The sequence below is a fragment of the Hemicordylus capensis genome, chromosome 3 (assembly GCF_027244095.1).
Source record: "Hemicordylus capensis ecotype Gifberg chromosome 3, rHemCap1.1.pri, whole genome shotgun sequence".
NCBI lineage: Eukaryota > Metazoa > Chordata > Lepidosauria > Squamata > Cordylidae > Hemicordylus > Hemicordylus capensis.
This window is the reverse complement of record NC_069659.1, coordinates 319,668,378-319,695,256: the sequence shown is the minus strand read 5'-3', so window position 1 is coordinate 319,695,256 and position 26,879 is coordinate 319,668,378. Positions and strand designations below refer to the sequence as shown.

Here is a 26,879-nt window from a genome sequence, read left to right as displayed (position 1 = left end):
AAACCACAGCCATACCTATTAGTACCTCTGTAAGATGGAACAGGTTCCTAAATACTTAGCGGTAGAGCTCTCAGGCTGCAATTCTAAATGCGCTTAATAATAATAAATGAAATATATCTTGATATGATATGATATGACGATTTATGAAAACGCGAGAACCGGTCCCTGTCCCAAGGAGCTTACAGGCTAAACATGGGCGGAAGGGCAGGGAAAATGGGAGCAAGGCCCACTGAACACAGAGCAATTTACTTCCCAGGAACCATGAAGAGGATCGCGCTACAAGCCCCTTCTCCGACCGCCCCGGGGAAGCAGCAACCTAGCCCCGCCCTGTGTGCTCAAATTCCTTTTTGCATTTGAAAGCCCCACTTTGCAACTAATTTGGTGGGGGGAGAGGACGAGGCTTCAAGGAGACAATTAAATGGGTAGATCTGCCAAGCCTGAGAAGGGCGTTTCAACTTTCCACGCCGCGGAGGAGAAGAGACCCGGACAGAAGAGGATTCCTTATTAGGGAGAGCCCCGAAAGGAGCGGCAGAGGAAGCGGCGGCACGCTTGCTTTGCCTGCTGTGGTTTGTTAGTCATAACCCCGTTGGATTTCCGCCCGAGATTCCCGTAAAACTCCCTTAACCCACCCCCAGGAGGCTCCTGTTGCCCTGTTGAAAATCCAGCAGGGTCCGTCTCTCAGCTGAGCAGTGGGAGGACTAGCAGTGGGTGTAGCGTGTAATCGGGCTGGTCCCAGACACTGAGCTCATTAATAATGCATCTGCCAAACTTTCTGCGCCGCCCTAACTCTGAGAGTTTTGGGTAACTTTGTTTGGGATAGTCCGAGAGCAGCCACAGCCGTGGAAAGTACTTAGTGTCTCCAGATCTGCAGGATGGGTATGTAAAAGGGGTGAAAGCCCCTCCTCTCCCCCCACCCACACAAAAAAGGCCCTCGACAGTAACTTCGTCCACCCCTTAAGAAAAACTGACAGATCGAAATCTTTTGAGCCTAGCCGCTCTCAATGCAATCTCCTTTGGCGGGGGGGAGAGGAGGAGCAGTAGGTCAGGCCTGGAACGGAACGCTGCCATAACTCAGGAAGTTCCAGCATTCTAAATCGGAACGTTCGCCAAACCTCCAAGGTTCTAAATCAGAACGTTCACCCGGCCGGCTACTTAGCTCGCGTCTCAGGCCCCTCTGGAATTCCGGCATAGCGACAGAGCCCTCCCCTCCCTCCCTCCCGTGACAGCCGCAGCCGGAGAACTTTTCTTTCGTCCTTTAAAGGAGCTACTTTCTTAGGGTGAATTGTAACAAATCTCGGTGGGGTGGGGAGGCAAGTTGCATAACTTTCCGTCGGGGCCTGCTTTGGACGTGCTTCATCTGTTCTTGGAGATCCTGCAAGATAAAGATACAGTTTGGGCAGGGAGGGGACGGCTGCTTTGGAGCTGCTGTTGATTGAGCAGCCGGGGCCTTTGGGGAGGAGGCAAAGAGTTCGGAGAAGTTTTGCTTCAGGAACTGGCTGGGAGAAGTTTTTGATTTGCTGGCTTGTCTGCCCGGTTCTCCTCCGCGGGACAGCCGTTGTATTTTTGGACTCTGACTACTAAATAGCTGTTTGTGGGGGGAGGGAGGTTGGAACCCGGCAAGGCATTGCAGACGGGGAGATCTTGGCCTGCCTTGGTTTGCTCCTCGCTGCTTCTTGCAATAAAGTTTTTGCGGCGCAAGGTGGGAAAATGAACCCTGCCTCCGTCCCTCCCCCGCCGGGACAGCAAGTGATCCATGTCACCCAGGATCTGGACACTGATCTCGAGGCTCTCTTCAACTCGGTCATGAACCCCAAGCCCAGCTCGTGGAGGAAGAAGAACCTGCCCGAATCCTTCTTCAAGGAGCCGGACTCGGGATCCCACTCTCGGCAGTCCAGTACCGACTCAGGTAGTCACCCGCCTCGACTGAGCAATGCCGCGGTCGGTGTCCACCACGTCCGCTCGCACTCTTCGCCTGCCTCCTTCCCGGGCGCCGGGACCGGAGCCACCCCGAGCCCGGCTCAGCCGCATGCCCACCTCCGCCAGCAGTCCTACGACGTGACGGACGAGCTGCCGCTACCTACCGGCTGGGAGATGGCGCACACGCACACGGGCCAGAGATACTTCCTCAAGTAAGTGGGGAGAAAGAATATATCAGGTGCGGGGGGGAGGGGGGCTGCTTGTGGGGCAGAAGGGCTTGGAGGCAGCCATGGCGTCTGGGGAGGCAACCCATACTCCATGATAGGCCTGCGAGATGTGTGTATGGGGAGTCTCGGTTTCTAATAGGAGGAGGGACCAAAGGTGGCCTGCTCTGTGATTTCGCTGTAGTTACTCAGGGCTGCTTCACACCCAAGGCATTTCCCTAGACCGAAGGGACTTCCGTCCCCCACAAGGTTGAGGAATACACGTGTGTGTGTGTTACTTGCTGCAAGGTGTGTTTTGAGTCCCATATAACAAACTGCCGGAGAGTCACACCGTTTCCGAGGTGGATACTTCCATACAAGATAGTTTGTGTTGTGTGAAGTGTGGCTCTCAGGTGAGGTGTGTTCTGTGTATGCTCAGAGATCTGCCCCTATTGTTTCATATGCTTGAGACTTCAGCCTTGGAAAACTGGGCTCAGTCTTAGAAAACTGGGCTTATCCCCAGAGTCTGACTCCAGTTAGCTCGTTCTGCACATCCTGTTGCCGCTTTTGGTTTCTCTTCCACATAGGTGAGAGGTGCTGGGGGGGGGCAGGTGTGTGCCTGCAAGCAACACCCTCCGAACTGAAAAGCCTGTCTCCTAAGGATGTGTGAGGACTGGGAGCAGATGTTTGATTTTTGTTTTTAAGGTTTGGCTGTGAGCCATCATTCTTCATATAGGAATCGATCATATCAATCTTCTACATAAATAAATAAATATTGCTGCTTGGTGCTGTGGCTGTGCTCCAAGGCACTTGTGCTGCATGTGGCACGAGGTCATGTGAAAAGATGGCCTCAGGCTGTAAGGTCACTCCACCTGCCTGTTGCTACCACATACATACAAAGGAACATGTATGTATAAGGAGCATTGGAAGCTGCCTTATACCAAGTCAGATCATTGGACTTGTACCAAGTCAGACCATCTAGCTCAGTTTTGTCTACACCAGGGATTCTCAACATTGGGTCCCCAGATGTTATTGGACTTCAACTCCCATAATCTCCAACCAAATGCCACTGGGGCTGGGGATTATGGGAGTTGGTCCAATAACATCTGGGGACCCAACGTTGAGAATCCCTGGTCTACACAGACCGGCAGCAGCTTCTCCAGGGTTGCAGGCCGGAGTCTCTTTCAGCTCTATCTTAGAGATACCAGGGAGGGAACTTGGAACCATGCAGATGCTCTTCCTAGACTAGTCCCATCCCCTAAGGCAAGGCTTCTTAACCTTGGGCCCCCAGATGTTGTTGGACTACAACTCCTAGAATCCCCAGACATGGCCTTTGTGGCTGCGGATTCTGGGAGTTGTAGTCCAACAACATCTGGGGTCCCAAGGTTAAGAAACCCTGTCCTAAGGGGAATATCTTACAGTGCTGGCATGCAAGCAGTGGAAGGTGAGGCTGGGCTGGTGAGGGCAGGGCAGCAAACGGGGGTGGGTGGGGGAGAGACAGGGCATCTCATTGCCATTTGTCTCAAGTGGCGGTGGACAATGAGCCAAGCCTGTGCTCAGTTTGTCTGAAATGTGGCACTGAAAATTGGTTTGTGGGCCAAATGAACCCTACTTTCATAGTGTGCTCTTCCAAAGTCCATTGGAATGTAACCTCTTTGAGAGGGATCAACAGAGGCCTTGAGGCATCCTCTGCTAACGGAGCCGAGAGGCACTTTTAGAAAGTGATATCTCTTCTATTTAGATGTGGGGAGTAACCCATCATATTACTGGTGTCTTCCTTTTCTTTTCTTCTCTTTTTTTGTTTTTTACTGTGAGTGCCTTGGAAATGGGAACCATAGTCTCATTCTCTTCTGTGTGTGTGTGAACTGCTCTGAGGATGGTTCTGGTGAAAAGCAGTATATAAATTAATAATTATGACTGTATTCAAATGTAGAGATTTCAGTGTATACTCTGGATTGGTTTAGCATTGTTTTCTGAAGCCCTCATTAGCCACTTGCTTTGTACACACAATCAGGAAGGTGGAAAAATAAGAAGAGTTAGATGTGTGGATGTGTCTATTTGGAGTGGCACCTAGTCCAGAAAAGTGATTCTGAGTATACAATAACAGTGTGGTCGCTTTATTCCAGATGAATTCACTGGAATAAAAGTGAGTTCTAAAACACTGCAGAAGGGGAGATGGACCTTTGTCTGGTGTAAAGTGGCCAAAGGAGTTGGCTATGGCCCAGGGAGTTCTCAAACTTGAATTCCCAGATGCTGTTGAACTACAACTCCCATCATCCCCAGCCATAATGGCATTGGCGCCCCAGTCCCTGACACATTACTCAGAAGAGATGTCAGTGGTTTTTGTGAACTTTACTCTTGCTTAGTGTTGGGGACCCACAAATTTAGCCATCACTAGCTGGCCATTATCTGTGGTTGCCACCAGTCCTTCCCAGGGATCCTTTTCTGGCAAACAGGCAGAGGACTTAGGGGAGAAGTTCTGTCATTTGTGCTGGGATATGGAGATGGTAAGAAGCAGTGGGAGCCCTCTCCTACTGCTCAGAAAGGATTCCTGCTGTTTCTTACCACCTCAGAAATGGTGGTGGAAATGAGCCATCTGAGGAGGACCTCTGGGGCTGGATGTCCTGCTCACCAGAGGGCTGGGGCCACTTGCCACTGGTAAGTGAATTTGTAGGTGCCTGCTTCTTATGTTTAGGACTGGGGCATGAGCACTTAAGAATCTTGCAGGATCAACGCAAATGGATTGATAAAATGATAGATGCACCAGGGATAGAGATAGTTATATTACTACAGGGCTTGAAAATTCCCAGGCGCCAGCTCACCATGGCATTTGGAAATTTAAGAATGGCGCCAGGGGCGTAACTATAATAGGGCAAGGGGAGACAGTTGTCTGGGGACCCACTGCATTGGGGGGCCCCCCAGAGGCAAGTCACATGACTTACTCCCCCAGCTGCGAACCTGCCCAGTATTCAGTTGCATTCATCCTCCGAAACTGATGTGAGTGTTAAGACCTGGAGCTACCAGAACTGCATGTCTTTCTCTAGTACCATTCAATGACTTGCATCATCCAAAATTTACAAATCTTTTAAAAAATAATTTAGGTTGAGGTTCTATTGTGGCACATAGGATATAAAACTATGCTTTTTGTTACCACTTTTCAGCCTCATTTAAGATTTCTTTCATGAGCTGAGCTTCAGTGTGTGTGTGTGTGGGGGGGTGCATTTTACAATCTTGTCTCTGGGCCCACTCCAGCCTTGCTACACCCCTGAATGGCACCTGAATCACTGGGTGGATGGACATGACCAGGAGGAGGAGTGAGCAAGCAAGGTGGAGAGTTGATTGTCCCATGGAGAGGAGGGCATTGCTTGGGGCGAGCAGCAGGCAGTCTGGCTCCTAAATTTTTGGGCTGGCTCCTGGAGCCAAATAAATAAAATAAAAAATAAAATAATGACAAGGCATGATACTGTGTAATGAATATAAAACAGAGCCACCTAAACCTCTGATTAGCTGTATCTGGAGCAAGACTGCTTGCTAATGTAAGATGCTTCTAGTTGCTTTAAGTAGGTCAAACAATATATTTTCACTGTTCTTCACTTTAAAAAAGGGAGGATGAAGTAGAAGAAGAAGAAGAAGAAGAAGAAGAAACTCTGCTGTGGAATGGCTTACAGGGGGATTGGAGGGTTTGTGGTCATCACAGACAGTTGAAAGGGAATTTGTGTGGCTGTTGCTATAGTCTTCCCAGGCTGATGCTGAAGGTTATTGGGATGTTGCCATTATTTCATTGAGGTGGTGGGGATGGTTGCCAAATTGTTACCACAAATGGACACGGAAGCTGGAGATGATTGAAGCCAGATCCAACCTAAGCACAGTAAAGAGAAATTAAGCTTAAGAGTTTAACTTCAACATGGAAACTGCAAAACAGCTCCCTCCATGGAAACTGCAAAACAGCTCCCTCCCTCCAGTGGGTCCAGCACTGTCTCCCTTTTCTTCTGTCTCCATCCAAGAGGAGAAAATCCTGTTTCTAGCTATCCATCACTCTTGCTAGATGGGAAGTCTTTGTCGTCCATGTTTCAAACTCTGGGAATTGGTGTCATGAATATGTTGATCTAGCTAGGGCGATGATTCTCACTTATGGTGTCATGCTTAAGGGTACGACAAGCCCTAGATTCGAATCCTATACAGGGAGATAGAGCAGCTGTACTGTATGTTTTAAACTGATTGACACTATATCAAGGAAAGACCAAAGACAGTGCCACTTCACACACTGCATAATGCATTGAATTCGCTGTCACAGGATATGGTGGTGACCACTAGCTCAGATGACTTTAAAATAGGACCAGAGAAATTTGTGGAGGAGAGGATTATTACTTACTTACAGAGATGTGGGTTTTATTGGAAATTTTGAATTATGAAATTTGTATAAAACTTGCAGTTCTTTAAAGAAGGAAAAAACCCACTATACCTTTTTTCTGATTGATTTGGCATGCTGTTTGACCTATTTATACAGTTTTTAAAAAACCCATCTCCACCATATTAATTTCCCTTCACTATATCTCAAAGGTTTTTCAAGTAGCCAAATAGAAATGTTAGAATTCCACCCCACATCATTGCTTGCTTGCTTACATGTATAATCCTGCTTTTGCTGCAAGAATCCCAGAGTGGTGTATATAGTTTATTCTCTCAACAACTCTGTGAGGTAGGTTAAGCTGTGAGATAAGTGACTGGCCCAGAGTCACCCAGTGGGTTTCATGGCTGAAAGGGCATTTGAACTCAGGTCTTCCTCATCCAATCCAGCACTCTAACCACCACACCATGCTGGGTCTCAGTTATCATTGGCTATTGGTCATGATGGCTATATGGAAGCTCCCATGTTCAGAGGCAGTGAGCCTGTCTTATGCCTGTCTCTAGGAAGCAGCTGTGGGAGAGTGAGTAGCCTTCTTGCTCTGCTTGAGGGCTTCCCAGAAGTATCTGGTTGGCTACAGGGGAACAAAGGATGCTAGCTAGATCAAGTGTTCCCAACCTTGGGCCTCCAGATGTTGTAGAACTATATCTCCCATCATTCCGAAGATGATAGCATCTGGGGCCCAAGAACGGAAACTCCTGGCCTAGATGGACATTTGGTCTGATCTGGAAGGACAGTTCATAATATCCTGACTATGATCCCCAAGAAAATGTTGGTTAAATCCGAGTAGCTGAGTTTTTCACATGGTTTCTCAGCAGCAGCCACACCACCTCTCCCAAGGCTGTGCTAGGTGCTTGAAAGGCAGTTTTAATAGGTAGTGTGATTACTTTGGTGCTCCTGAGCATTAATATCGTATTTACCCAATTACAAGATGACTCTGAATTTAAGATGAGATGAATTTAAGATGAGATACTCTGAATTTAAGATGAGATAAGATGAGCCCCTTAAAAATAGAAGCTAAATACAGGTTATAGCCTTATTTACCCAAAAGGAAGAGGATTCTGAATTTAAGATGATCCCCTGACTTCTAACAGGAAGGAACTTGGAAACGTGGTCTTGGATTCAGGTAAATACAGTAGTTGGCTAAGACAACACACTCTTGCACTGGGAATGAGCCTCACTGAATACAGTGGGATTTGCTTCTAATTAAACACATTCATAGGGTTGGCAGGTTTTGTGTCTCTTGAAAGGCAGCACCTTCCAAATTCAATGCAAACATTGATATCGGTTGCGACTCCGAGGGGAGGTTAATTCCTATTGAAGTGGATATGTAAGCAATCCAGAACAGAAGTTCTTTATTGATGAAGATAATTGGGGAGTAATTGACTGCCCTTTGAAAAGGAAGGGGCAATTGCATTGGTAAAAAAAGAGAGAGATACTTATTACGCAATTTGTGTTTATGTTGGAACATTGGTTAGCTCTCAAATGGTGTATGTTTCCATTTGCAAATAAATGAAAGTGGATCTTGAAATCTGTATTAACAATAAGTCTTGCTCAGCTTTGTTCACTAAGGACCAGCTGTGACTTACAGAAATCACAGTTTTGCTTGTTGGTTCCTGTGGAGATTTTTTGGCGATGACTGTAAGAAACTTAAGTAGCCTCAAGACCACCCCACACATGGTAATGCAACACCATGTCTCAACTGTGAGGGATGGAAAACGGACTGTGTGTGTGTTTATCTGAAACACTTCTCTGCTGGAATGAGTTGTGCCTTGCTATAGATGTGTTTATATATTTTAAAACAACCTTGAATAACTGCTAGAGATTTAAAACAAATTTGACTGGGAATAGTTTGGGTGAAAGCAAGATGGTTGTAACATTTGGCCTATCTGGCATATCTCCAACATTTATGACTTGGAGGGTTGGGAGCTTGATATCTCATCTGGCCCCTTCTGAACATCTGGAGGGGAACTCAGAAAGGGGGGTGCACACCTGGAGGGGGGGGAACCCTGAAGAGCTGGGCAAATTTCCCACCCCAGTGGATGAATTTTGAAAAACTGGATAGACACATCCTTGGGCAAATTCTAGGGCAGAATTTTTAGCAGTGTGCATTTTGTGTTTAAAAAACAAAATTGAAACAAATAAAAATTAAATTAAGCACAATTTAAAAGAAACACAAAACACCAGGACCAAGCCCACCCTCTCAGGCCAACCAGCTGTTCAACCTGATCCATCAAAGTCTATTCAGTGCATGAAGCTATATGTTGACTCCTAGTGTTTCAGGAAGAGTGGGACAACCCTCAGTTCTTTGGGTAGGACTTTTTTGATTTTGCTTGCCTAGAATCCATTTCTCTCTGTGTGTTCACTGCTCCTCTTATCTTCCTATTCACTGGCTCTGGCTAAGGAAAAGTGTAACAGCCTGGTTGTGCCTTAACAGTGTTGTTGAGATGTGACTGTTGTGTTGCATACCTGGGAGCCATGCCTCTGAATTCTGTGGTGGGGCATCATAAGATGCGAGCCAGCAGCATTTGGAATTTCAACCTTATCAACCATGGTTATAGAAAGATTTCCATGGTTATGGGAAAAAAGTTTGCTGAGATTTTATTGTTTCACACCTGTGTGCAGATCCTGCTGTGGCTCCCATTTTTGCAAAAGCATGCACCAGTGTAAAGTCTGGAACTGGCTTTGGGATATTCTTCAAAGGCTCACACTTTGTTTTCTTGAATCAGAAAAGCTGATGGCATGTGGTAGAGAGTTTCAGTTGGGCGAAGCCCCATATCTACTACTTGTTTCAAGAGATGTGTGTGTGCAATGGCTGTAGGAACGAGACCTAGATTTAGAGATCTTTGATTAAAAATACATAGGCATCTGACTTCTGTATAATGGTGAACCAAAATTCTGCATTAAGAATAGCTGAATTCTGAATCTCTTACAGATTAATGTTGACAATGTGTTGGAATATTTTGCGCTAATCTTGTTTCTGCTGGTCATGGGAAGAAAAACTATATGAGGCACTGAAGCCCCTTTTGCAACTGGAAATTTTCAGTGCCTTTCTGTGGCCCCTGAGACTTCACTAAGAATTGACCATACTCCTGGGTGATCTAGGAAAATTTCTAGATTTACTGCTAAACTGATGGGTGCATAATTTCTTAATCCTGAGCCTTTTTCTAGCTCTTTGTGGAAATTGTCTTGGCTAGAAACCTGCTTTTAAAAAATAAACTGAGAGTCCCAGAATGCAGAAATTATGTAATTAGCAGTGGTGCAGATAAAACTTGAAATGTTCTTCGACCACCTGCCCACACATAACTATCTTAACTATCTTCCCTTTCCCTGAAAGGGAAAAAAGGAATTAGCTACTGTATCTTCAGTTTAGAAATGTTTCCTTGTCTGGTTGCCATTTTATGTTTGTTTGTTTTATATCTATGTCACCTTAAGTGGCGCCAAGGGGAAATGCTTGGGGAAGTGGCGCCAAGGGGAAACAACCAAGCAGAAGGTTGCCAGTTTGAATCCCTGCTATGGGAAAAACTTATATCGATATAGGAAGATACTGCACGAGAGGAGGCAATGGTAAACCCCTCCTGTGTTCTAGCAAAAGAAAACCCTAGGGCTCTGTGGCTGCCAGGAGTCAACACCGACTTGATGTCACACTTTACCTTTAAACCACTTTGGGAACTTTTAGGAACATAGGAAGCTGCCATATACTGAGTCAGACTATAGGTCCATCTAGCTCAGTATTGTCTACACAGACTGGCAGAGGCTTCTCCAAGGTTACAGGCAGGAATCTCTCTCAGCCCTATCTTGAAGATGCCAGGGAAGGAACTTGGAACCTAGATGCTCTTCCCAGAGCGGCTCCATCCCCTAAGGGGACTATTTTGTTGAAAAGCAGTATATAAATATTCATCGTGGTCATGCCTGGAAGTAATTTTTATTTGAAAATGAGTGTCTGGTACTCATATAAGCCTGGTATGCAGTACCCATTTCTGCATTTGGCTGATGGAATTGTGAAGTACACACAGTGCTGCCTGTGCCATTGGCATGCAACACACTTTGTCTAAAGTGGTGCACTTTCATTTGTTCTTTATCCCCCTCTGTACTTTAAACACGATCACTGCTTGTCAGAACTGTCTTATTAATATGTTGGATGTACCCTTATGCCTTTACATGAGACAGAATACGTAGATAGGAGAGGGATTTTGCCTGAACAGAAGGCTAGGGTTTGTACAGATGATCAGTAAAGCCAGTAATTATAGGTCATAAACAGGGATGCAATGCTGATAGTGGAGTCCTGTGTGTTTTACTTGGAAGCAAGTCATAGGAATATAAGAAGCTGCCTTATATTGAGTCAGACTATTGGCCCATCTAGCTTGGTATCATCTACATCAGGGATTCTCAACGTGTGGGTCCCCAGATGTAATTGGACTTCAGCTCCCATAATTCCCAACCAAAGACCACTGGGGCTGGGGATTATGGGAGTTGAAGTCCAATAACATCTGGGGACCCACACGTTGAGAAACCCTGAACTACATGGACTAGCAGCAGCTCTCCCAAGGTTTCAGGCAGGAATCTCTCCCAGCTCTACCTGCAAGAGATGCCAGGGAATGATCCTGGGACCTTCAGCATGCAAAGCAGATGCTCTACCACTGATTGACAGCAGCATCCCCTAGGCAGGGGTTCACAACCTGTGGTACTCCAGATGTACCACATCTGTGGTCCCAGGTGGTACTCCAGATGAACCCATCATTGCCCCACTCACAATAAATTGTAGTTCAGCAGCATATGGAGTGCCACCCTGCTTAGGAAAGGGGACAACTCATGCTTGCTACCACAAGACCAGCCCCACTGTATGAAATGGGAGTTCCTCCTAAGAATGTGTACATAGGACTGCAATCCTAGTCAATTAATTGGTTAAATTAATAACAATGGCATGTGACAAACACCAGCTTAGAAGAAGCACTGCACCCTTTTTTATTGCTGCAAAGGAAATAATATGGCATCTGCAACATTTTTATTTTTATTTTTATTTTTGCAAAAAAAAAAAAAAAGGTACATTTTTGCCCTTCAGATCTATTCCAGCACTCATGTGCAAATGTAATTATTTGGCTATTAGAAAATTAATTGATTTACAAAGATTTGGGATGAGAGTCTGAGTTAACAATAGCTGGTGCTAAAAAAATAAAAATAAAATAAATATCTGGTACAATGTATCATGTATGTCTGAGTTCCTAACTCAGTCTTCCCCCCCAGGATGTCTTCAGGAATTTGCTTTAAAAAGTGACCACATTATTTGATTTATTTTTATCTTTTAAATTTATATCCCACTATTCCTTTAAGGAGCCCAGAGTGGTGTACATGGTTATGTTTATCCTCACAACAACCCTATGAGGTAGGTTAGGCTGTAAGTGACGGGCCCAGAGTGAGTTATATATAACTCAGAACTTACAGCCTTTCTGTTCTTTCTCATGAAGGATTTAGTGAAACGAAGCATGTCATAATTGACTCTTTAAGCAATTAACAGTTGGTCAAAACATAACCATGCATGAGCTCCTTGAAGGAAGAGCAGGATATCAATGTAATGTGTCGTACATATGTGTGCGTCTGTGTGTGTGTGTACAGTTTGACTTGTATTACTTTGATATTCGTTCAAGAACTATATTCCATATTGAAGTTTGTATATGGCTAGCTTTTAAAGAATACTTTTAAGATCCTTGAACTTCTTGTTCTATGTTAAAGAAAAGTTGACTTTCGGGTAGTTTTAAGTACTTTCCCCAAAAGGCTGATTTACTGGTGGTTCTCCCATCTTATGTTGATGTTTAAAGGTCATCTTTATATATCTTACAAACTAGAAAGAGTATATTGCCTTGGTTGCATCCAGGGCCTGTATAAACATGTAGCTTCTGCAGGCGTGGTCAAGAGCACAGAATAGAGCAGGCACGAATGCAGCTTCGCTTCACTTCTGGGAGATATGTTGTCCAGTTGTTTTTTACGTGGTTGCAGTGCCAAGGGCACATCTTGTTACATGCGGATTTCTACACTGTTAGTTCAAAATTTACTTTAAGCTCCAATGGACTCTCTTGCCTTGTAAATCTGATACAAGTTGCGGGGGGAATTAAATTTGTTGTTGACTGTTACCTCGAAGAGCCTAAATGTCAGAAATGGGATTTTTGTAAGTCTGTTTTTACTATTGTTTTTGTTTTGTGCAAAGCATGAAATGAAATGACTGAATGGGTGAGAGAGAGAGATCATGGATGTTATGACAGTGATACCCCAAACAGCCAAGATAATTCAGAGGGCCTTGCAGTCTCTCACTAATGCGTTCCTCCCCACATAAACCTTTGTTTCTGTAGTACCAGAAAACTCAGGGCAATTCCTGTCTTCCTGTAGACTTCACTTTCTGTTGGTTACTTATAGAAAATAAGTCAAAACTTTAATTCTGAGTGAATCTGAGCCTGCACATATTTACTCAGAAACAAGTCCCACTATGTCAGTAAGGTTTACTTTTAAGTAAATGTGTATTAGAGTCCAGCCTTAACCTGAAATCTTTAAAGTGGTATATCTGCATAGCTTATATCAGACATACACTCATTGGATGATGTTAGACAAGAGTCTTCACAGTCTGCAATATGGGGATAATAAAATGGACCTTTTTTAAAGGGCTCGTGAGAAATGCTGAGAAAATATGAACCTTTGCAATTCATTATAGAAATGCTACGATGACATCATCATTATTACATAGGCATGACCTGATCCTGAGAGAAGTGACCTATATAAAGGTCTGTGACCTGTATAAAGCAAGTTGGCCTAGTGAAATGTGATGCTTCTCGTTTCCCATGGCTCTCTTCTTAAATCTAAGTACTTGTACTAAATGTGTTGCAATAATATTGAGCAGAGCACCTCCCAATGTCAAATCATGCAAGAGAATCTTGAAAAAGCTATACTGGCAGATACATGTTCCAGCAAATATAGTCAGTACCTCGTATAGTAAAACAATTGTTCTTTGTATTTACTTTTCATTTGTATTTGAGTAATCATTTATTATGGCTGATTATTAACTTGTTTTGTGTTTAACAACAGACTGAATAGTAGAGTTCATGAATGTGGTTAGAAACCAGATAGATTCTTTAAATTCACAGGTTGGGGTTTTTTTAAGTGAGAAAAAAAATGACACATCCTGCTTTAGCAGTCTAAATTGAGATGCTCCAATAGCATATTTTCCCCACCTGTCTTCAAGCTGACTGACATGAGTGTTTGGTGTGTCGTGCCAGATTCAGATGTGATGTCCAATATGGATTCCAGCCCTCCAGTTCTTTTCCTCCCAATCTAGTCTGAGAAAACCATAGCTTGCTGTGGTGTTCAAACTGAGCAAATAATCATTCCAAACCAGAATTGCCATGATGACTGTGCTGTGATTGGAGAGATTCAGATCAAGAGCTGTCCTCCGACATCCTCTATGAAATTGCAAGAAAAATTGCAAGCTGCCCAAGCACCCACATGGTGCCGGGGTTAAGGGTGTGCTCGTGCCCTTAGCACCTGGCTAAAGGCTGGAGTGAAAAGTTGGGCTACCCCTGAGGGCAGCGCCAGGATTGGGCATGATCCCTGTGTTGCACAGGCTAGGCTGCCCTAGCCTTTGGCTGCTCGTGTGCATAGCCTTATTGTTATGCATATTTTCCCTTTACACTTGGCAATCCTCTCCTTTCATATACAAAACAGACATTGTTAAATAAGCCCATTGGAAATTAGCATCAGTAAACACAATCTATCATTTCAGCTATGGCAACTCAAGGGAATCGGTTTACAGCACACTAACTTAGAACTGCTTGCTCGGCTCTTTTCAGCTGCTCTCAAGCCAAAACCTGAAATAGATACCCATCAGTCAACAAGTTTGGGGTTTTTTTGTTTGTTTGTTTTTTAGTACAAGATGTCAAACAGGTCTCAGATAGGCCTTCTCAGAACTCCAGAGATTGTGTCTCAACCTCCAGGCCATCTTTGTTTGCGGAACACAACAGTTGCTATAATTCAAAACTCTCCTAGATATGTGGGTGCAGGATAGATGGGTCTGTATTCAGCCCACACCCCCAGTGGCACATGTGCACTGCACACACAGCCCCTACTCAGCTGCAATGGCATCTTGCCACTGCTGAGCCCATTCACACATCTTCAGCTCTCCAAATTCTCCAACGCTCAGTGCTCCAATCTGGAGCACTGATTCCAATCCTATGGTTGAGATCTTGGCAAGGAGCATGGAGGATATAGACAAGAGGATGATGAAGCTGATTCCAGGCTCCTAATTCCTTATCTGTCAGAGAGACAAAGACTGATGAGCAGAGGACGGAATAAGGAACTAAGTTTTAATGCCATTTCATCCCCCCCCCATGCTTTGGGTTATCACATATCATATAGCCCCATCACTGGAAGACTGTCCTACATGATGCACACACATTCAGCCCACTCCAGATGTCATTTTATGCATAACTCCAGGATCGCCTCTCTCGGCCAGTTGTATCCCATCCTGTGAGTTCTTCTCATCTGGCCCTCCTTAGTGTCCCGGGCCCTGGTGTAGTGTGTGGTGCCTGGGCCCGTAGGAGGGCCTTCACTTCTTTAGAACACTCCCCCCCCCCCAACCCGCCAAGAGTCTGTCACACAGCGCATGATTAATCTATGGAATTCTCTGCCATAGGATGTGGTGATGGCGACTAGCTTGCATAGCTTTAAAAGACAAATTCATGGATGGCAGGTCTGTGAGTGGCTACTAGTCTGGTGGCTATAGGCCACCTCTAGCCTCAGAAGCAAGATGCCTCTAAATACCAGTTGCAGGGGAGCAACAGCAAGAGAGAGGGCATGCTCTCCCCTCTTGCCTGTGGGCTTCTCAGGGGCTTCTAGTGGGCCACTTTGTGAAATAGGATGCTGAACTGGATGGGCCTTCAGCCTGTTCCAGCAGGGCTGTTCTTATGCACTAAGCAGTGTGTCTGGCCCAGTGCTTTGTTTTGTTTTTGCACAGGACTCTACTGCCTCTGATCTATATACAAGTACAGGTGGCTATTGTTTCCTCTAATTATTTTCATAAGTGAGTGGAATGAGTTTTGTTCTTGGTGGCAGTATCAAGGCAGTGTATTATTATGTGCCACTATAAGGTACAACACACACACACACACACACACACACACACACACACACTATGAAAGGAAAGAAATGTACTTCACAATTCTATTATCTGTCTTCTGTTTTAAAAGCAATCGTGTCTGCTGTTGGTGGTTGAAAGTGGCCTATAAAATAATAATAATAATAATAATAAAATAAAACTTGTCTAAGTTTTGTTTATTTAAATGTGAGTTCATCCTTGCTTTCTGACTCTTATCCTATAAAATGTTTGCCTGAGTGTTATAGTTGCCCCTATATTTTGATAGTTATGCGGTAGACTTCTAATTTCCTTCCAAATATCCTGGAGATTGGAGCTCAAACATGCCGTAGATTAGCTGAACTGTTTGCCAAAGAGCCTTAACTATAGATTGATTAATTTGTACAATTACCTCACCATGACATTCTGCCACTTACCTTGTCAGAATCTTGCCTTGTCCCTCTTCTTGGCAGCCATGCCATCTTGTTGAGGAGGCTCTGGGCTGCGGGAGCTGCCACTGCATCCACCACCACCACCACCACCACCACCACCACCACCTACGTCCTCTTCTGGCTCCATCTGCAGACCTTGACGGAAGTCTTGTGAGAGGACACTTTGGATGACAAGACTTCAGATTAGATATGCAGCCAGAGCTGGAGCAGGAGGAGGCCTAGCCTGGGGGAGGGAGGCAGAGACAGAGGCCTGGCTGGGGAGAGGGGGAAACCAGGACCTTGGCGGGCAGTTGGGCGGTGGTGGCAGAAGCGTGGCAAGACTGTGCACCTGCCAGAAAGAGCTGCTTGGGGGGCTGACATTTTGTGTGCACATGTACACTTTAGAGGGAACAGTGCAGGTGTTCCTCATTATCTGCCGTTTCAACACTCATGGTTTTGCGTATCCGCGGTTGGGCAATATATACCTGACCTTGTTATCTGTAGCACATGGTCCCACATATCTGCAGTCTTCAGCAGCACGGTTCTGCCCTTACATGGTCTTCCTCTTGGGTTGCGAGAGGAGCTTGGGGGAGGATGGTGGAGTGCTTTGGTATGCATGTTTAGAATTTTTTTGTGTGCTTCTAAAAACCATTTAAGGTAGCATTTGGCAGCCTTAGGGAGCCCTTAGGAGCCTTTTTTGAGCCATTCCTGTGGAGCTTCTTGGAGCCATTTTCTGGAGCCTCCTGCAGCATTGTGCGGCCCTCATAAGATGCTAATTATCACTTTTGTAAATTTAATTTTCATTTTGATGAAATTTTTAATTACATTCAAATTCAAATGTGATAATTGTAATGATAATGGCAGTGCTGTAGTTAATTTAAATTGCAATAGTTAAAATCAATTTAAATTCAATGTAAATTTAAAATCTTAATTATTCTGTGGAAATGGATTGTCCTCTCACTCCTTGATTCTCATACGTACGTGTGTGTGTGTGTGTGTTCTTGATTTAATTTTGTGCTGTTTCTTTGGCCAGGCTACCGACCAAACAGGCCAGGGGCTTGTGCTGCTAAGTGCTTAACTGTGGGGTGAGGGAGGCTTATAATTACATACTACTGGAGGAGTGGGGGGGGCATTACTGGAGGACCTAGAGAATGGGAGAGTGGAAGATCTGAGGTGAGTGCTGTGCTCCATCCTCATTTCTGCTTTTACCCTATCTTTTCAGTCATTTTCCGGGACTCCGGAACCTAACCCCCCCAATTCCCATTGACTTACGTTTTCATTATTCATGGCTTTGTTATCCATGGTTGTAGGCCAGAACGGAACCCCCACGAAACAGGGCCACCTGTAAATAAGCAATTGGTGCTGTGCATCACCACAGGTGCCATACAAGCTATAAAAGGCCCTAGAATCCTGTCCAGCCCAATTCTTCATTTTTCACTGCTTGGGCTGCTTGCCTAGAGTGTCCGACTCCCCGGGGGAACGCCCCCCCCAGGTACCATGCTCATTGCACAGTACCTTGTGGGATTCCTGGAGGCTAGGCTTCCTTCCCCTGGCTTCCCTGCAGCTGCTCTGCTCACTGCAGCATCAGTCATTGGGGCGTGCGGTGCAGCAAGTGGGGTGGAAGTGTTGCTCATGTGGGGGAAGGCAGAAGCGATCCTGCCTCCCCCACTGTCCCTCCCCGGCTCCGAGCACAGAGCTCATGAGCATGACCTCAGTGTGCAATTCCATTACAATATAAGATTTCCTCAGTAAAGACTTGTATGAATGCTCAGAGCAGAACATTTTGGAATAATTTTTATTCACTTGTGTAAAGTGCAAGTAGAGGGACTAACTATAATTCTGGGTGTGTTTTGTTTGTTGCTTTGTTTGGGTCCCGTCCCGGTTTCTCCCCCCCCCCCCTGAAATAACCCACATTTGTAGTAGTCTTGTACAGGCCATTAACAGAAGGACATTTGGGCAAGTGCAAATTCCCCAGACAGATAGTTTGGAACCCTGAGACATCTCCTAGTGTCAGCTGGGTCTCTGGGGCGCAAAATGATGGTACCATGTTCAGATGCAAATCCAGCCAAGTTCCCTCTTTCCTTCCCTGCAGGTTGCTCTAATCAGCTGAGAAATCTCAGCATGGATGAACTGGAAATCCCACGCCTACACAGGGCTTGGCTTTGCCTTTTCTTTTCCATTGTCTCTTTGTCTCTGAGCCATGACTCGCTTTTTCTACCCAGGCAGATGGGGAGGAGGAAGTCCTATCATAGGAAGGTTATATATGAGGCTGCCTTATACCATCAGACCATTGATCCATCTAGCTCTGTACTGTCTATACTGGCTGGCAGAGGCTCGTCAAGGTTTCAGGCAGGAGTCTTTCCCAGCCCAGCCTGGAGATACTGGGAGCTGAACCCGATCCCTTCTGCATGCTTCTGCAGTTCTAGAAGTCCCTCCTTTTGACGTGGCTGGATTATTGTTGGCTGTATTCCTGATGTGCTATGTGGATTTTTGCCTGGCATTTTCACCATGTGGGAAAGGGCTCACAGCTCCCTGAGAATGTGCAAAAGCCCCAGATCCAGTTGGAGGGGATGGGTTAGTGGCCTCAGTATAAGACAGCTTCATATGTTCCAAGGAAGGGAGCTCAATTCCTTACCTCCAGACACTTTTAGCGGGGGGGGGAGGGGCAGGGGGATATAAAATATCTTCCTAGCTGGCAACCAGTGAAATAACGGGAGTGAGTTGAGAAATACTGTTTATGCTCGATAGCACTGACCTGCGCCACTCAACCTGGCAGCTGGGATCAAGTCCAGAAGTTGTGTGCGTCTTTAATGTACTAAATACGGGGGGGGGGGGGGGATTGACAAATGGTTTGAGTAAGAAGGAAGAAGTACTAGTTTGTTTTTATAGTCCTGCAAGTTGTTGGCTTCCTGGTCAATTTCTAAACTAATTAAAAAGATTTCCATCAGAAGGAAATGAAAATCTGTAAGCATCTCCAAACTGCCCAGTTTAAACTGGGTCAAGTTGGCACGACATCGCACTTTTGATAAGAGGCTCCAATTCCAGCAGTGTCTGTACATGCTGAGAGTCCTGCTCTTACCCAGTTCTCCTGCCGCCGCCACCACCGCCCCCCCCCCCCCCGCATGGAAGAACCAGTGGTTAGGACTTGCTTCCTGTTTGAAATGTGCTTTGGATGCAGTTGAAACCAAGCTTATTTCACTCTGGCTGTTCTGCTTTACCCATAATTCCTTCACGTTGATTACTGAGGTTATTATAGGACAAGAGTGTCTTTGTAACAAAGTGTATGGAGCACTCTAAGGCCTAGCGTGACTAGCAGATATAAATTGTATGGAAACAATTAAAGTAGAACGAAATGTCATACAGGCAGGATTTAAACGTACAGACTTGTGGCATCGATTAATTTCTTGTTTTTCCTTCTTATAGAAAGAGATAACTTAAAAAAATTAGTTCCATCCCAAATGATGACCAAATGTTATGGTAGTGCCTGTACTCAGAGGCGACTCAGTAAGAACCCCCAGTAGGGGTTCTAGTTATCTGAAGTTAGGGCTGGTAATGAGTAAAGAAGGACAATTGAAGAGGTAACAGGGAGGCAGAACTGAACTTTGAGAGGACTAGTAATGAGCAGAGGAGCAAAGGAGAGTGAAAAAGTCCTTCACTTGGCTGTTGGGAACTATCTCAGAAACCTAGTGGCTGACATGTCCCGCAGCATAATGCAGGAGGTTGTGAGCCATCTGTGCTGCTGCAGGCACCCCAAACACACGAAGGCTGTTCCACTGTTACTTACCACTGTACAATCACACACTAAGACATGACTTGTACAGTCTGTAAAACTGTACAATCTGTACCACTGTACAATCACACGCTAAGACATGACTTAAATTATTCTCAGTGTGTCTTGTTACAACGTGATCGCACAATGGTAAGTAGAAGCGGAACAGCAACTCTATAGCTTATCAATGTGGGCATGTGTGTTAGACTCCTGCAGTGGTGCAGGTGGTTCAGAACCATCCACTTTACTCTGCAGGACATGTCAGCCAGCTGCTTCGTGGTGGCTGTGGCATATCCTGGTTTCCTTCCTCCTTTCTTTATTTTTAAAAGGATCATCCTGCAGCCATGAGGCCTAGAATTGCTTTAAAAATGGGATTGCATGCATTTCAGTAGCTGACGATATGATTGTCGGTGCTAACTGACCTATGAGGTACCTTTTTAAAAAGTTATAGCTCTCCTACTTAGCAGAGGGAGAGCAACTGTCGCTATTCAGCCCATTAGTGTCTCTTTTGTCCTTTTAGATTGTCCACCCTTTGGGGACAGAGAACTATCTTCACTCCTTCTGCTATATAAAACCAGTTGGATAACATCTTTTTTGTTCAAAATTGCTATATAATATGGCTGTGCAATGTCAGATCGGGAATGTTGGAAATGGCCTGACAAGTTCCCGATCCAAACTTGGGAAACTGACTTTGGTTCAGAGCTCTCTGATACTCTTCAGAGAAAACTGGAGCATTTTGAAGCTCCAAATGGCAGCAGGACTCTGCTCTTTTTTCACAATTGTGGCAGGCAACCCCCCACCCCCGATCTTCTGCCATCTATCTACCTGGCTGTGTTTCTGCCCATGCATTTATCTCTTTTAAAAGTTTTAGCTCATTTTAAAACTTGCATCTTAATAAAGTGGTCAATTTCTGGGTGCCTCTGAGATTCTGTGATGTTACATCACTTCCCCTGTAATTCTCTGGTGTTACATAACTTTTCTTCTGGGTTCCACCCTGAATATTTCCTGATTACTTAAAAAAATAAAAATAAAAGGATGGTTGAGGGGAAAAACTTATCCTGACATTCTGAAAGCTCCAAAAGACCCTGAACTGATAGTTGTGGGAACAGGTCAGATCGAGTCAGATCCGATCCCAACATTTGCAAATGTGCATAGCCCTAGTATATAAATATTCTAAATAATAATTGTAACCTTGAATTACACTAGGGTACCATGCTTTAAGTAAATTTTTTGTTTCAAAAGTAGATTTATGATTCTGTTCATTCCCATCCCTCAGCAGATCGGCAAATAACTGTTGCATTGATAGTGGCTGGCCTGGAACATGAACATGTTAAACTGAAACAATCTTAAAAACTGGCCAGTCTCATTCAAGAAGATCAAAGTAGGCAGCATGCAATGGCAAATGTATCCAGCAACCGGTGCTGTCATTGCAAATTCCGAAGTGCAGGTGCTCTCCGTGACAGCTCCCATGGCCATGCCCACTCCAACAACCAGAGAGGGCAAGGAATATTGGTGCTCTATCCCTGCGTGTCCCCCCTCTGCTACATTCCTGTCATCAACTCCGGGCCTATGAAGTTGAGACCAGTGGTCCCTCAAATTTTTTCCATCTCTGTGCGGAATGAGTTTTGTTCTGGGCGGTAGTATCAAGGCAGTGTGTGGACACATGCTTTCAGAATGGCAGCTTAAAATTAGAATAAACACACAATTAAACAAGAAAATCAACAATAAAACCAGATGCCCCATTGTTCTCCTGGTCTCCCGATGCGATCTGTGCAGGCACAGCCACAGAGCAACTTCAGAAATTTCTAAAGCTTTAGCCTGGGAACTAGCATTTGCCCATCCCTCTCAGAAAGGGGAGGTGTCCATGCCTAATGGGCATTTGAGTGCCCTCCCAACTCAGCTTCTAACCACTGTGTGAGTGACGATTTGCAGCCATGGGCTTGCATTGTGTGGCCTTTGATTGGATTTTCCTCTTCTCCTCCTCCTAGTGTAACCACCTAATGGCACAGCAGGGAAGTAACCTGCCTAGGGAGCAAGAGGTTGCAGGTTCGAATTCCTGCTGGGAAACACCTATATCTGGCAGCAGTGATATAGGAAGATGCTGAAAGGCATCATCTCATATGGTGTAGGAGATGGCAATGGTAAACCTTTCCTGTATCCAACCAAAGAATACCACATGCCGACTCGACGGCACAACTTTACCTTTACCTTCTTCTCCAGAGGGGTTTGTTTGTTTCTTTAGGCTACAGTTTTCATAGGGGTGTGTGTGTTTTAAGAAGTCAGAGTTTTTCTCTTTTCTGGATGACCTCTCATCTGTAGCAGAGTGGCTGACCTTCACTTCTTGTATGGTGTATGCTAATAGCATACCTATCACAATTTCCTACAGGTCTGATTCCTGTTGGGCTACAGCTGAGTTTCATCACAGAGTGGGAGGGAGTGGGAGTGGAAAAGAGCAGGTACATAGTCTGGGAGTACTTCTGGACCCAAACCTCTCTCTAAGTCTCTCAGGTTGAGGCAGTGGCCAGAAGTGCTTTCTATCAGCTTTGGCTGATTTGCCAGCTATGTCCATTTTTGGAGAGAAATGACCTTAAAATAGGGATGTGCACAAAACCGGTTTGCCCTGTTTGGTTCGAATTTGAACCAGGTTCGAACCAGGAGGGGGTGGTTTGGGTTTGGTTTTGCTCGAATCTCCCCCTGGTTCGGTTCGAACCAACAAAACCTCGCTCTGGGCCACCCCAGCACGCCCCAAGTGCAGTTATGGGGCTGCTGAAACCTCCATTCTTCCCTATGGAGAAAAACCTTAAAGCCACTTGTGGGGTGCTGGGGTGGCCCAGAGTGAGTGGTGGTCTAGTGCAAAGAGGGTGCCAACCACCCCCATGGGTTGCTAACCCATGGGGTACTGGGTTTTGTTTCTGAAGTGTTCTGAGTGTAGATTCTTTGGTAGCATATAAGATTTTCAATGACAAACCATGAATCCACTCACATTGCTAACCTTAAAGACATATAAACTTCAAAAATCACTTAAAAACCAGCCCTTTGCCCAATTCCTTTCAAATACTTCTGATAGCTTCCTGGCCCCCCTTGGGCACTACCACCCACCACACTCTGCTCTAGGCCACCCCTTTGCCCCCGATGTGAAGCTATAGATTTGCTGACACCTCCATTCTTCTTTATGGAGAAAAACCTTAAAGACGCATAAACTTCAAAAATCACTTAAAAATCAGCCCTTTGCCCAATTCCTTTCAAATAATTCAGGTTACTTCCTTGCCCACCCTAGGAACTACCACCCACCACACTCCACTCTACAACACCCCTTTCCCCCCGACGTGAAGCTATACATTTGCTGCAATCCTAATTATTCCCTATGAGGAATTCAAAAATACTTTAACAATTCACCAATAATCAGAGGAGTGTCCAATTGCCTTGGGGTTTTGTGGGTGGTAGGCACCCCTGTCTGCCACCCACCCCACTTTTGTGCCCCTAGTTGCTCCACAATAGGGGATATGGACTGGTTCTGGTCCCATTATACTCTATGAGAAAAATAATTGAAAATATTTCAAATATTCATAAAAAATTGTAGTACTGTCCGATTGCTTCAGGGTTTGGGTGGTTGTTGACACCCATGGGTGCTCCACAATAGGGGATATGGACTGGTTCGAGTCCCATTATACCAGGCCTGCTCAACTTAGGCCCCCCCAGCTGTTTTTGGACTACAACTCCCATAAGCCCCAGCCACAGGGGCCAATAGCCAGGGATTATGGGAGTTGTAGGCCAACATCTGCAGGAGGGCCGAAGTTGAGCAGGCCTGCATTATACCCTATGAGAAAAAAAAATTTCAAAAATTCATTAAAAAAATCGTACGAGTGTCCGATTGCTTTGGGGTTTGGGTGGCAGATACCCCTGGGTGCCAGCTACCATCCTACCAATTTTTGGATGTCTGAACCGGTTAGAATCAAATCACCCCCTGGTTCGGTACAAATTCGAACCTGCAGCTCGAACCTGATGGCTGGTTCGGTTCGAATTCAAACCGGTTCTCACATCCCTACCTTAAAACAGTGGTGCATATGCTGGTAACATCCAGGCTTGACTATTGCAATACACCCTACGTTGGGCTGCCATTGTATGTAGTTCAGAAACTGTAGTTAGTACAGAATTCAGCAGCCAGGTTGGTCTCTGGGGTTGCCCGAAGAGATCATATTATACACATTTTAAAAGAACTATGATGGCTGCCAATAAGTTTCCAGGCAAAATACAAAGTGCTGGTCAATTAAATGGCTTGAGTCCAAGGAATTTAAGAGAACGCCACCTTCATCAATCCCGCCACCTATTAAGATCGTCTGAGGAGGTCCAGTTGCGGTTGCCACTGGCTTGGTTGTGGCGACGCAAAACCAGGCATTTCCTAGAGTTGCCTTGAGACTCCGGAACGTGCTTCCTAATGAAATTAGAGTTTCCCCTTTTCTGAATGCTTTTAAGAAGGACCTGAAAACATACCTGTTTCACCAGGCATTTAATTTATAGTGTTAAAGCTTCATGTATTAGCATTTTTATTTGTGTTTTTTAAAAAACTGTTTTAATTGTATCAATGTTTTAATGGATTTTAGATTGTGAACCACCCAGGGACTTTTTTTGTATGGGGTGCTATAGAACTGTAATAAATAAATAAAATAAATATTCCCTCTAGTCATGCATGAGATAGTTGGGAAAGATAGCATGAGGTCCTGCAAAAGGATTTGGAGGGCTGAACACCGATCACAAATATTCTAACCCAGATACACAGTTTGAAATTGGTCTTCCCTTCAAATGTTAAACTGTCATATTTGATTAACTAATCCTGCACATGTCTACTTGGAAGTAAGTCCCATACAGCTAAATTGTACTTACTCCCAAGTTGGGATACATGAAGAGAAAGAAAATGTCAGAAACCATTAGAGCTGGAAAGAATAAGATCTTTTGTACAAAACTCCCACGCTAGATTCTAGTCCATTGGCTTGAAAATGTTGACCTTTGAATATGTCCACAGACAACACTTCATAGTTCAGGCCTTGCAGCGTTCACTATGAAATGGCTGTAAGCTCATTGACTGCTGGTGAGGTGGCCTCTAGGTAATGTGACAGGCAGCCACCTTAAGTGGAGCAGTGGGGAAATGCTTGACTAACAAGCAGAAGATTGCCAGTTCGAATCCCCACTGATATGTTTCCCAGACTATGGGAAAACATCTGTATTGGGCAGCAGCGATATAGGAAGATTCTGAAAGGCATCATCTCGCACTGTGCAGGAGGAAGCAATGGTAAATCCCTCCTGTATTCTACCAAAGAAAACCACAGGGCTCTGTGGGCGCCAGGAGTCCAAATCGACTTGACTGCACACTTTAATGTGACTGGCAAAGGCCTGTACAACTTAGGCCCCCCAGTCAGCAGACATTTTACATGTCTTTGGTTGTAGAACAAATTGTAAAAGAACTCAACCAGGATAGCAGTGTACAGGATCAAGCTGTGAACCTGTAGTCCTACAGGAGTTGTGATCTTCAACCACTATCTGCATACATGCTAAAATGCTGTTTTTAACAGCATTTAACACCTGATCTGCTTTGAGACAATATTGGGAGGGGGAAGCATAGGCATAGGCAGCGTTCGCCTATTCCCCTATTCCCCTTTCTCTCCCTGACATGCAAGGGGGCGTGGCCTCGAGCTCTGAAGAGCCCGAGCGAGCACTTCTGTGTCATTTCAGGCAGCGCTTGCTGTCTGAAAGTGTCAATTCTCCTTTTCTCTAACTCTCTGGAGGGAGAGAAAGGGGAATAGGTACTTTCTGGCAGCAAATGCTGCCTGAAAAGCATTGGCAAGCTCTCGCTCGGGGCTCCTGATAGCCCGGGCGGGGGTGGAGGGGTTCATTCAGGGAACACCCCATGCACGTGACGTTATGCACATGGGACATCAGCAGAAGGGTCGCCCGGCGTAGCTGGACCCAGGCCGCCGTTCAGCTGGCTCCATGCTTGAGCTCAGATCCCATCAATATATACATGAAGTTGGGGTTTTTCATCCCAATGTGCATCACTTTACACTTGCCAACACTGAACCACATTTGCCATTTTGTCGCCCACTCACCCAGTTTAGTGAGATCCTTTTGGAGCTCCTCACAATCTGTTTTGGATTTTACTACCCGGAAGAGTTTGGTATCATCTGCAAATCTGGCCACCTCGCTGCTTATCCCTGCTTCTAGGTTATGTATGAATAAATTAAAAATCACCAGTCCCAGTACAGATCCCTGGGGGACCCCACTTCTTACTTCCCTCCATTGTGAAAACTCTCCATTTATACCTACCCTCTATTTCCTGTCTTTCAACCAGTTAGCAATCCACACATGTACTTATCTCCTGATTCCATGACCGCTAAGTTTCCTCAGGAGTCTTTGATGAGGAACTTTGTCAAAAGTTTTTTGGAAGTCCAGGTATACTATATCAACTGGATCACCTTTATCCACACACTTGTTGACGCTCTCAAAGAACTCCAAAAGGTTTATGAGGCAAGATTTCCCTTTGCAGAAGCCATGCTGATTCTCTCCCAACATGTTCTTCTGTGTGCTCTACAATTTAATCCTTGAGGATGCTTTCCATCAATTTGCCTGAAACGGATGTTAAGCTAACCGGCCTGTAATTTCCCGGATTGCCCCTGGATCCCTTTTTGAAAATCGGTGTTACATTTGCTACTTTCCAGTTCTCCAGTACAGAGCTTGATTCCAGGGATCAATTATATATTTTAGCAAGGAGGGCAGCAATTTCACATTTGACTTCTTTGAGGACTCCTGGATGGATGCTATCTGGCCCTGGCAATTTGCTAGTTTTCAGTTTTTCCAGTTCTTTAGCCCCCATCTCCGAAAAGCCTGGTTCAAGAACAGGTATATGCTCAGTATCCTCTGCCATGAAGATGGACACAAATAACCTGATGCAAAGAACTCGCTTGGGGTTCCTGGCATTTTAAAGGTCAATAGACTTTCAGCTTATTTAAAAAATGGCACAATGAGATCCAAAATAACCCAACTATCCCTGGTT

At 45.1% G+C, this 26,879-nt stretch overlaps 1 protein-coding gene across 1 annotated transcript in view; it reads left to right on the top strand.

Moving 5' to 3' along the window:
- The first annotated feature begins 369 nt into the window (after positions 1–369).
- WWTR1 (WW domain containing transcription regulator 1) overlaps positions 370–26,879 on the top strand; it is a 126,713-nt gene continuing 100,203 nt past the window's right edge. Inside the window, exon 1 of the mRNA XM_053310256.1 lies at positions 370–2,129. Coding sequence (XP_053166231.1) covers positions 1,708–2,129 — 422 coding nt within the window. The 5' untranslated portion in view covers positions 370–1,707. The remainder of the gene's footprint in view (positions 2,130–26,879) is intronic.